Below are 12621 nucleotides of genomic sequence, written 5' to 3' on the forward strand. Positions count from 1 at the left end.
TACTTACAGTCATCTTGCTTATGTTTAAAGGTGCACCATGGTGATAGAACCTGGTGTGGTGATGCTTCTGCAGTTTGCTGTCAGTTGCACCTGACTTCTCCTGCAGGATGGATGGGATCACTTTACTGGATTAAACTTACAACTACCTTTAACTACTTGGAGTCTCTTCATCTTCATTTGTACTTGAATTTTACAGATGTGATTGCCGACACTTTGAAGACCTTGTAGGATAAAGGGCTAAAGTAAAATATACAACCTGAATTTGTACCTCACCCATAGCAGATGTCTTAGACGTCAAGGACTGGAAATGAGGTATTACAAGGAGGCGCCATTAGTTGATGAAATGTGGTTAAGATCAAATCCATAAATTCCTAACAAGCTTACGCTCAAGGTTTTAGGCTGAAAGAGGAGTCCTTACAAGGTCAGGGAAGAGTAGAGCTGTAGAGGAGGGCGGTTGCACCTCTGGAGTGGGGTTTCTACATTCAAAGATGGTGATGGTGTTGGCAGTGACCAGGCCGCGGGGCACTGCCAGGGAGAGTCCAGAATATTCTGTCCCGGGCACTCTAGCCACGAACCAGGCAGACCAGAGGTCCCTGCTTGGGTGCCCGTTCCCTCTTGTAGAGAAGGGTGCCCTAGCCTTGAACTCTCTGAGCTAGAGGCTGAATGGGTCAGGAATAAAAAAACACGTATGCAGGCAGCTGCGGTTACTCACTGGCCAGGAATGCACCGGAAGACGGTGGCTATGATTTCTGGCCAATTGTAAGCCCTGGCTCCCCCTCCCAGCTACACCAGAGAAGGTCCTCAACTCAGGACCGCAAGGCTTCGTCAGACAAGACATTGGGCACAGGTGGCCTTTTAAAGAGCCAGGCATGGAAATCACCAGGGGGGCTTGAAAAATGGGAGCAGAACATAGACAAAAAAACACCCTTCTCTGTCGGTAAAGGAAGAGATCGCTGGCCCCCCGAGGGGCTGCACGATCGCTCCATGCTGGGCTTTCCTTTTACAAATCACTTTTAGTGGGTGTGTTCGTCCATCTGGTTCGAATGAAGGCTGCATCTTCCAGAATGCATTGATTTATATAAAATGATACTCTTAGATTGAAAACATTTTGTTCGACGTGGAGCGAGCTAGCAAGCCTGCTACATGCAAGTAAAAGGGTTGCAATCGGCCGGTTGGGCTGGGCAGAGCCAGTGAGGGGATAAGGGAGTGACAGGCGTTGTTCCAGAATGAGGGGAGAGCCGGGTACGGATCTGCCAGGGGCAGGCGGGTCTCAGAGCCGCAGGCTTCAGTCAGGCCGGACCTTGGCCCGCACTCCACTGGGCTCGTCATGCCTTTTCTGCACTGGGTGTGCTCTCGCAGCCCGAGCGGAGCCATCCTGGAATACGGGCCTGATAAGAGCAGTGCCCGCCCAGGACGGGTGACAAAGGTTGCCCCACGGGAACTCGAAGCCCCAGGAGGACAGCGGCACCGAGCTCCAACGAAGGGTAGAGGCAAGCGGGATTCACTTTGGTTATACGAGTTTCCTCGTCATTCATTTATTCATTCACCACCAGTAGCCGCCCGCAGCACTTCTAAGAGCCCGTGGCGTTGAAGATGCCTGGCGGGCGGCGGCTTCACTTGCTCCTGGTGTTCTGCGGCCTACTGCCCCTCGGAGGAGCTCAGTGGGGGTTCTTTTTCAAGGAAAAAGCCCCACCGCCCACAGCTAAACCGCCGAGTATAGCGACATCTGCCCCAGCTTTGGAACACCACGTCCCTGAGCCGGAAGGTATGTCTAGCTCTGTTCGATGCATTTGCATAGCGCTTAAATCCCCTGAACGGTACCGAGTGAGCTTTAAACGCCTACTACCATCCATTAGCGCCAGTGAGTTGGCTGTTTTCCCAACGATACAAATTGTGTGACCCTGGTCAAATACACTTCATCATCTCGTGCAAGGACACCTTATCTGCCCACATTGGGGAACTTAGAAATGCGCCGATTCCAAACATTAAGGTGTGTCGTCTTAGGGGAGTCTTTGGCAAGAGATGTTGTAACTTAGGGCCTCTGTTTTGAACAATTTTGAATTTTATTTCTCACTTTCCGCTAATAATTCAAAACCCATGATGGCTAACAAGAATGAAGTCTACGTAAATGGTCAAAACAAAGAAATAAACAGACGTTAGACCGAGAGAAGTTCACTTACCCAGGGACGCCTTGGAAGATGGGGGCGCTGGGCAATTCCCTCTTTGCCCGTCCCTTGAAACGTATCTGTATTAGGCGCTGTGAACAAACTGGACATTAACAAGGCGAATGGCAGGAGGATTTGTTGAAAATCCGCAGCAAGGGCTAGGTGGTAAGTTGGGTTCATGGAGGCCTCTGAAGTCTTCCATCAGTGTCCTGGCAACTTTATTCACAGATGTTACATGTCACTGGGGCATATGTATCAAAAAAGAGTTTTGCGATTCTCAAATTGCGATTTTTAGAGAATCGCAATTAGAGAATCACATAATGCAATGTATGTAGGATTTGCTAAAAATTTTGTGAATCCTACATATTCCTTATTTGCGAATCGCAAATTGAGATTCGGAAATAAGGAATACCTTCCCATTCATTCCTATGGGCTAGGAGGCCCATAGGAATGAATGGGAAGACATTCTCAATTTGCGATTACCAATTAGAGAATCCCAAATTGAGAATGCAATTTCAAGGTTGCAAGGGTGCCTAAAGGACACCCTGTTGCACCCTGAAATAGGTATGTGTGCACATGTGGCACACATACATGCCCTAAGGGCATGTGCGCCACATGGCACTTTGAAAAATGGACAAAAGTGAATTTTTCAAAGAAATAGCAAATTACCACCAACTTGAATTTGGTGGTAATTTGCGATTCCTTAAGGCCAAATCGCAATTTTTCTGTGCTTCCTACATTGCATTTAAAGAATCGCAATTTGCGATTCCTTAAATGCATTCGCAAAATAGGGAATCGCAAATTTTGTGATTTCTTATTTTGCAATTTTTTTTTTTTTACATTGCACACAGCTAAATTGCAATCGCAAATGCTGAAATTCTGTAAATTTCAGCGTTTGCGATTGCAATTTAGCTTGATACATATGCCCCACTGTTACTTATGTGAAATTATCATAGGCCAGTATAGCAGCCTCCACGGCGAGGTTAATGAATGAATTACCATTTGCAGCCGGTGGTACGGGGGGTTTGCAGTACCGCTGCCCCCACTTCATGTGTTTTGGTGTCTGAAGTTGGCATAGTAAGGAATCTTCAAGCACGTACCACGAGAACAGAGGTTCAGAACTCTAATGAAGCCACTTGTTTTGGTTTTTGCACAGTGGAAATATTTCCCCAAGTTTCGTTAATACGCACAGTACAGGAATGGCATGGAGAGCAGCAGCACAGAGCAGGCAGCACAGCTACACACACACACACGCACACACACACACGCACTCACACACACACACACAAAAAACAGGAACAGCAAGTGCTGTAGCAGTGTTTGGTTCCGTTACACAAAGATAACATTTACAGTACAGGCGTCAGTGCAAGCTTCTGTTCATTTACACACACACACACACACACACACACGCACGCATGCATGCACGCACACACACACACGCGCACACACATACACACACACAAGCCCCAGAAACAGCATGCAGGGCAGCAATGCAAGCTTCCATCGCAAAAAGAGAACATTTCAGGGGCGGCTGGTGTTAATGGGCAAAATGGGCGTCGCCCTGCCCCTACCACTCTGAGGGGAGAGGCAAAAAGAGAATTTAGAAAATCATCACGCAGCTGAAAATAAAATACTACTTGCTGCTCTCTTATTTTTTATGGGCAGCTGTGATTAACTTTGCAGATGTCCTTCTCCTGCTATGCATGTGCCTGCTGGGCGAGTTATTCTTCGACCTGCAGGCACAAGCTACAGCTGTCACGTCAGGGCAGAGGGCATGCCGATTTTCAATGCCCTGAATAAGGTTGGAATTTGGGTGCTTTCACAATGGCCCTGGGAGGAGTTCACAGAACTCCATTCATTTCAGTGGCAGGGGGCGGGGCGGGCCGAGCAGGAGAACGAGGTAATGGGTGTTAATTTAAACTCATCACGAGTAGGGGGCGGGCTGTAGGAGGGGTGCAGCTGGATTCTCCCTTCATTCCTCCTGCATCGTGTGCTTTCACTTTTGGAAACGTTACTTATCTAGCTGAGCCTGAGGCCTTTCTCTGTGGACACCTCTCTCATCTTGTTCGACACACAGTCCCAAAACAATACAGGTTGGCACCTATGTTTTCTTTAAGCTGCTATTACATGAGCCCCCTGGCTACATTAGAGAGTTCAGCTATTTTTAGCTACATAGATATGGCGCCAAGAGCCCAAGACTCGAACAGCGCGTAGTGCTTTTTTATCCCCGCTCGAAAAGTTTTCCGTCTCCTGCCTTCCTAGTGAGCTAGGGATCCGGAATCAGGTTGATGGGTTTGTGATCAGCTGAGGTTGTTTGTCGGGGAGTGTCACTGCCGAGTGGAGCTTCAATATGGAGGGTGCACACCTTAACCTTCAATACTTGGTCTATTGGCATCCTGTATAACCTTTTTAAATGTCAGGCTGTATGTAACCTCCTCCCCTTCTCTGTGCACACTGCTCTCCTATATAAACCCCAAGCCATCGATAATCTCTGGGCCTCCTTTGTACACTGTGACTTGCAAACCCCGAGCCTCCTGTACTGTACACAGTTACACTGTGACTGGCCTCCTCAGTAAGCAGTAGCTGGATCTCCGGGGTCCCACCATACCCTTCCATTTCTGGTGATTACAGCAGTTTTAAGATCTTCTTAGAATTTCTTTTTTGCTCAGATTGGTGTAATTTCTGATATTTATATGTTTCCCTTATCTTCATTGCTTGATTTTGCTCCCGAGAAAGTGTCACTCATAGTCGTTAAATGTCACTCATAATTTCACTGAAATTATGAAATTGTCACACATAGCAATCTGAAACCTTGGCAGCTATGCACAGCCTGTGTTTTTCTGTTTCGGCAGTGCACATCCTATGCCTGTGTCTTGTTGTAGTGTTCATCCCATGTCTGTCTCTGCAGAGCACATCGCCCCCCTTTCTGTAGCGTGGCAGCCGGTACCTGTCTCTTGTGACTTGTATTATAAGAAGGGGCTTAAAAATCCCAGGCTGCAAAGTGGCGATATAAAATAAAACCGAGAGGGGGAATCACAATTAGGGCCTCTGTGGACCCCAGGGGCGCACAAACACTGAACATGGCAAAGATCCACCCCAGGGCAGCTCAATCTGCAGATCATCACTGAGGCAGCTGAAATAGCTTTCAAATAACATTGTGGGTTCGGAAATATGGCAATTGAAAGTAAAAGCAGGTTCTAATTTAAAAATAGTGAAATTCAAACGCAGAACAGATGCATTAGGTACATGTTTTACTGTGAGCTGACAGCAGATATTGTGACCCCTCTCCCACAGGCGTGTTTTTAAACCAAGTCACATTTGAGCTATATTTCAGTAAAAACTTTAAAAAATGCTTACAAATAAAAGCAGAGCTAAAAATGTTTTTTTCCAATTGTATTAGTTCGTGGCTGAACATTTGGAAAAACAGAATTATTCTGTGGTTTCCTGTTATGATTTACATCTCAAGCAATAAAGCTACATAGAGATTCAAATTTAATGCAGGTGCCCCTTTGGCTCTGAAAAAAAAGGCCGTCAGCCTGGGCATTGAACAAAGGAATCACTTGTCCAAGGTGAGACATCAGGGTGAAGCAGGAGGCGGTTTGATAAGCAGCATGAAAGTAATAGCAGCATTTCTAAAATAACGTTCACCAACAGGGCCGGCTTTAGCACTGGTGGCGCCCAGTGCGACAATGTTTGTTGGCGCCCCCCACAGACTCCCTGACTACCACCCTTTCACAGTGCCCCCTCAAGTCGCCATAATAACTCTCTCTCACATGTATTTAATTAGTTGTATGGCACCTCCTATACGAGTGTAGGGTGTCAGAGCACTTTACATCACACACACACACTACACAGAGACAATCAATCATAGGTATGTAAATCAGTGTATAGAAAATATTACATAAGCCAGAAGACTACAAGGTGTAGGAGTCACATGTCATCCATACTGGTAGACATTTTAGTTTAAGAGTGCTTGGTCTGGAGAAGCACAGACTCATAATTGAAAACATATCCCCATGGTTTGGGTTTACATTTAATAATAGAGATTTTGTATTCTTACCAAAATGAACCCTTTGTGAAACCTTAGAATATTGAAAGACAGAGCTCACTGTTCCATGTTAGGGTTTTAACATCTACACTACCAGTAACAAAAGGATCTCTCTGTCAAAAGCACTTACTGATTTAAAATATATGCACTTTATGATCTGCATGGTACACATTCTTGGCAGCAGGCATATAAACCCTCTGTGCTACCACAAAATGAGTTAAAACTTCCACTAGACAAAACTTCTCTCTCCAGGAAGAACATGAATCACCGTCGTTATCTTGACATTTTTATTGCTGTATGAGAATTGCCGGAGGCTAGCAATGCAGCAGCAGGTGCTTTTAAAGCTATAAAATACTTCCAAGGACAGCGCCCCCTTGCAAGCAGCAGTAGTTCACATTTACTCACACACATGCGCCATAACCAGCATGTGCAGCAGAAGTGGAATCTTTTTTTGTTTTATTAAAAAAAAAAATAAAAAAAAATATATATATATATATATATATATATATATATATATATATCAAGCTCAATCCCCGCCTTAACTCCCTTGCACTCTCGATCGGGTGCTTTAGTAGTGCGGTGACGGAAACCGCACGGATCAGCAATCCACAGCTCACGGCACAGAAAAATGGACCAAGCACTCTCAGGAATGGATAACCCAGGGTTTATTAATGGGTTCTTCACACGACCAGACGCGTTTCAGCTATCGCCTTTGTCAATGGTAGCCGGCGCCGGTCTGAGACACACTTAAATCAATATCCACTGTTAAACATAAACAAAGGACACCAACCATACTTTGGTCATTGGTGTCGGCCATTACTGAACATGTTGTTTGTTACAACAAAACAAAATAGATGAATCAAAACGTAAATTTGTTTCAACATACTTATAGCCCTGGATGGGCTTGATTGTGCAAACCACTATTTGTTTAAATAAACACAAATTTCTACATGCATAACAATCTTAATTTCCGCCCTGGATGGGCTTGGATTCATTATGCTTTTCAGTATATTAATTAACAGTGATAATCAATGGTCACATGTATCTATGTTGAAAGATTGATTCTACCCTAATAAGATACTAGTGACATTGATACAATGAAGACATATTTACATAAAGAACAAGCAGCATAGGTAAGTATAAACATATTTAACATTACAGATGCACTGCCATTTCCTCACCACTGTTGAGACCTCCCGGTTTTTTAGTCTGATTGTCAATAATATGTCTTGACTCTAACCTACGTAATGACAGCTTCCTGTTTCCCCCTCTAACACTCAGAGGTACTTGATCAATACAGAAGAAACTTAACTGGTCCCTGTTGCTATTGTGGCACTCCTCAAAGTGTCTGGCCACAGGATAGGTGGGATCCCTGTTCTGTATTGCCCTAAGGTGTTCCAGAATTCTTATCTTAGTGGGATGGATCGTACTGCCGATGTAACGTAGGCCGCACGGACATACCAAACAGTACACCGTGTGGCTAGTGTTACAGTTCATCAGGCTCTTGATTTTAATGGGTTCTTTAACTCCTGGTATTGAGTATTCTAGCATCTTTTTGCTGTTTTTGCATGCCCTACATTTAAGGCATGGAAAGAAACCCACCACACCCCCAAAAGGTGGAATTCTACTCTCATTCCCACAGTGACTCTGGACTAGGGTATTTCTTAGGGATCTTGCTCTCCTGAATGTAATTAAGGGTACTCTTGAAAGATCCTTACCTATTGTAGGATCTGACCTCAAGACATGCCAATTTGTTGCAAAGATTTTTCTTATAGCAGAGGCATCTTCTGAGTAGTCAGTGATCATCCTAAGATTGTTAGTTGCAACAGCCTTAGGTATATTGCGATCACCACTCGCTATGAGATCTTTTCTAGATTTTTTGTCTGCTTTGGATTTAGCTTCCACCAATATATCTTTGCAATAGCCTCGGGCCTTTAGTCTATTCATGCTTTCTACTGCAGCCTTTTCAAAATCGCATTCGCGTGTGCAGTTCCTTTTTATCCTGAGCAGTTCGCCATACGGGATACTGCTGATAGTTTTCCCTGAATGGCAACTGCTAGCTTGTAGAATAGAATTTCCTGCAGTTGGTTTCCTGTGCAGAGATGTGCACAGTCTTCCATCTGCAGAAAAGACTTTGAGGTCTAAGAAATTGACAGTTTCCTTGCTGACTTCGCCTGTAAATCTGAGATTCAAGTTATTGGTGTTCAGGATTTGGATATACTCTCTGGCTGACTGTTCTGTACCGTTATAGATGATAAAAAGATCATCTATATACCTACTCCAGCTTATTACATTGCTGGTCCAGGCCACATTACTTTCTGCCCAGGCTACCTGCTTCTCCCACCAGCCCACGAACAAGTTCGCGTAACTGGGGGCGAAGCAGGTGCCCATCGCAGTACCATGGATTTGTTTAAATAGCTACACAGAGACAATCAATCATAGGTATGTAAATCAGTGTATAGAAAATATTACATAAGCCAGAAGACTACAAGGTGTAGGAGTCACATGTCATCCATACTGGTAGACATTTTAGTTTAAGAGTGCTTGGTCTGGAGAAGCACAGACTCATAATTGAAAACATATCCCCATGGTTTGGGTTTACATTTAATAATAGAGATTTTGTATTCTTACCAAAATGAACCCTTTGTGAAACCTTAGAATATTGAAAGACAGAGCTCACTGTTCCATGTTAGGGTTTTAACATCTACACTACCAGTAACAAAAGGATCTCTCTGTCAAAAGCACTGACTGATTTAAATTATATGCACTTTATGATCTGCATGGTACACATTCTTGGCAGCAGGCATATAAACCCTCTGTGCTACCACAAAATGAGTTAAAACTTCCACTAGACAAAACTTCTCTCTCCAGGAAGAACATGAATTACCGTCGTTATCTTGACATTTTTATTGCTGTATGAGAATTGCCGGAGGCTAGCAATGCAGCAGCAGGTGCTTTTAAAGCTATAAAATACTTCCAAGGACAGCGCCCCCTTGAAGAATCAGCACCCGGTGCGGTGGCACCGGTCGCACCGCCCTAAAGCCGGCCCTGTTCACCAACCTAATCATGTTCTCAAATGTGTGCATCCGCAGTAAAGTAAAATGCAGAGCTAAATCTTCACAGAGCAGGAAACATGCAGCATTCTTAAAAAAATAAAATAAAAAAAGACATTCAAGTCACCATATTCCATTTGTGGCATTATTCAGGAGGATGCGCTGCATGTTAAAATATTATTTGTATGTTTTACAATATCAACGAGTTATTACAAGTCTATTTCCTTAAGTAGAAGATACAAAAAAATCAAAAATAACAGTTACAAGCGGCATTGGAACACAGGAAATGCACACTTTGTAAAATGGTAAAACTACATAATTCCTGAGCGACGTATCTCCATCACCTCTATAGCTCATAAAAATTGTCAATTTCTTAAATGATAAATAATTCAATCGTATTGCTTTATTAACCTTCCTGCTTCCTCAAATTTTCTTGAAAATGCACCATTTGCCCACTCTTTTTTCAAAATGTTCTCCCCCCGAACCCTCCGTAGGTTGTAGGGTCTCACTTGCTACGCTCGCTCGCCACAGTGCAGTACAACATTCATTTTACGCCTCACCACTTTCAAATGTCACCAGTCGCCCCTGGAACCTTTACAACAAATGGCAGCAGAAGTGCAAGCTTCTGTTACACAGCAAGCAGCAGTAGTTCACATTTACTCACACACATGCGCCATAACCAGCATGTGCAGCAGAAGTGGAATCTTTTTTTGTTTTATTAAAAAAAAAAATATATATATATATATATATATATATATATATATATATATATATATATATATATATATATATATATATATATGTATCATTAAAGTCTCCTCCTATGATATGGCTGTCATTCTTGCTGTATCGGTGTTTCCCCTGCATCTCCCCCCGCTCCGTATCCTCCCCCCTCTCCCCCTGAGTGGCCTCAACCAATACCTTCCTACTCTGTACATTCCTTTTTTTGTTCCAGAAAACCATAATAAACTCACCCCCCATCCCTCCCTCCCCCACTCCACACTCAACCACCACCCAATCGACTTCCCCCACAGGTCAACGTGACCAACTTTGTCGCTTGGATCAGGAGAGGTCTGTCACCCACCCCCCCAACTATTAAACCTTCAAATTAAATTACTCTCAAATACACAAAAGAAAAGAAAACTGCACACACAAAGGGAGGTGGGAAAGCCCCTTCTCTGCTTACTGTCCACACCACTCTCCCGCCCATCTCTGCTCAGCATTCACCACCTCTCCATGTTCAGTTGGTGTCTCTGCACCAGCCACCATGTCTGACACCCCCAGGTTTTCAAGGAGGTTAATGTTCTGCATGAGGGGATGTTTCCCTTTGGTGATGTCCTGGTCTGTGCAGTCCGCCGACCTTAGTTAGGCTGCGTCCTCTCTTACAAGTCTCTTGTGATGCCTTCCCGCTGCGATGTGCTCTGAGTCTGACGCTCTCGGGGTCCTGCCCGTGGTCCCCCTGGTGTCGTATGGAGTCGTCCTACTGAGGACTCTCTGGGATGTCTCTCCATTTCTCCATTCCGGCCTCTGCGTCCGGGGCCTGTTACTGCGTCTGCTCGGGGCCTTCCCACTGGGTGATCGCTGAGTCTCCAAGGGTCGAAGCACCAGGCGTTCCTCAATCCAGTGCCAAGCCTCCTCCGGTGTCGTAAAGAACATTGTCTTGGCTTGATATATCAGCTTCAGCTTTGCCGGGAAAAGGAGCATGTCGGTAATTTGCATCTGCCTCAGCTTATCTTTGACCGAGTCGAACATTTTACGCTGTTTCTGGACTTCCCGCGAGTAATCCGGGAACACCATGATTTTAGCATTGTGGAGCCTGATTTCCCCCTTCTTTCAAATACCTTGAAGGACAAGGTCATGGTCTTGGTAGTTGAGAAACTTCGCAATCAACGGTCTTGGCGTTGCCCCTACCGGTGGCCGAACCCCCGAGATACGGTGAGCCCTCTCAATGATGAAGCACTGCGAAAAGAGTGTGTTAGGCAGGGTGTCTAGTATCCACTTTTTCAGGATGGCACTGGCGTTCGTCCCCTCGACGTTTTCTGGAAAACCGATAAAGCGGAGGTTGTTCCTTCTTGCCCTGTTTTCCGCATCATCCACTCTCCAAGTACCTCCTTCATGGCGGTCTTCAGCTCTGTAACCTCCTTCCAAAGAGTTTGCGTAGTGTGCTCCACCTCTGATATTCTGTGCTCTGCCTGTGTGACTTTTTCTGACACATTCCATAAGTCCTGACGGAGTAAGTTGACATCAATCTTGATGCCGTCAATTTTACCTTCAAGTGCCTTCCTGGAGGAGCGGATGGCCTGAAGGAGAACATTATTGTCCGGCACATCCATGGTGGTCACTGCGGGGGCCTCCGTCCCCGGCAGGGGTTTCGCAAATTTATCCAATTTCCCCTGCTTCTTTGTTTTAGTGTCCTTGTCACGCGCCATAGTGATCTCCCTCCTTTGTGCCTGGGTTTCGTGGCTGAACGTCAAGTCGTTCGTCAAGTAGGCTATTCTCCTCTGCCTGCACCAAGGCAGTCAGGCCCCACAGGCCCTGCGTGCGCTCCCGCCGGTGCCTCGCTTCTCTCCCCTGGTGTCGTGCATGGACTGCCCCATGCCGCCCGGTGTCGCCCTGGCAGATGTCAGGCGCCCCCTCAATGTCAGGTATCAGCAGCACTCTACCGGGGTTGCAGGTCGGCCCCATCACTTCTTCAGGCCCATCTGGCTCACACAGGCACGGCACTATGCAGGCTCACCTGTCTCGGCTCGACGCCGGATTGCGCCCCGTTAGCACCCAGTGGCCTCTCCTTGGGCATCAGCCAGACCACAGCATGCCGGTCCTAGCGCCCGCCTGCCACCTCCTCCTCCGGTGTCCCCCGTACACCACTCGGTCTACCCGTCACTGGCCGGACTGCGTCGCCACTATCCCCCACCTCCAGCACCGCCAACAGTTATCACATCAGCCCGCTAGTCCAGAAAGGTGATAGGGGAGAGGGGGAAGCGAGGGGCACAGCTCCGGCAGCCCTCCTGAAGTACAACGAATAAGAAACATCCATCACTCCGAATTAATATGTGTCAAAGGTATTTAATATCGTTGCAAACAAGAATCACAGCTGGGAATCACAGGTTGTCAGTCTCAAGCCTGTGGAAGGAAGAATCCCCGTCCCCCACAGTGACGTGTGATAAATACATCAACAGCATTCCAAATGACGTAGGTCACGTTCACCAATTAGATTCATCGTAACACCTAAAATGAACCCGATTTGGAATACAACATGAACCCGATTTGGGATACAACATCTCCCCTTCATAACAGTTTAACATATAAATGTGAAGTACCACTAATATCATATTTTACTAAATGATACCTAAAC

The 12621-nt window shown here is 45.6% G+C and overlaps 1 protein-coding gene across 1 annotated transcript in view; it reads left to right on the forward strand.

The window, feature by feature from the left end:
* Positions 1-1439: 1439 nt before the first annotated feature.
* LOC146870292 (uncharacterized) overlaps positions 1440-12621 on the forward strand; it is a 134357-nt gene continuing 123175 nt past the window's right edge. The window contains exon 1 of the mRNA XM_085599659.1: positions 1440-1765. Within this exon, the coding sequence (XP_085455785.1) occupies positions 1594-1765 (172 nt within the window). The 5' untranslated portion in view covers positions 1440-1593. The remainder of the gene's footprint in view (positions 1766-12621) is intronic.

This window comes from Triturus cristatus, chromosome 1_1 (genome assembly GCF_964204655.1).
Source record: "Triturus cristatus chromosome 1_1, aTriCri1.1, whole genome shotgun sequence".
Classification (NCBI taxonomy): Eukaryota; Metazoa; Chordata; class Amphibia; order Caudata; family Salamandridae; genus Triturus; species Triturus cristatus.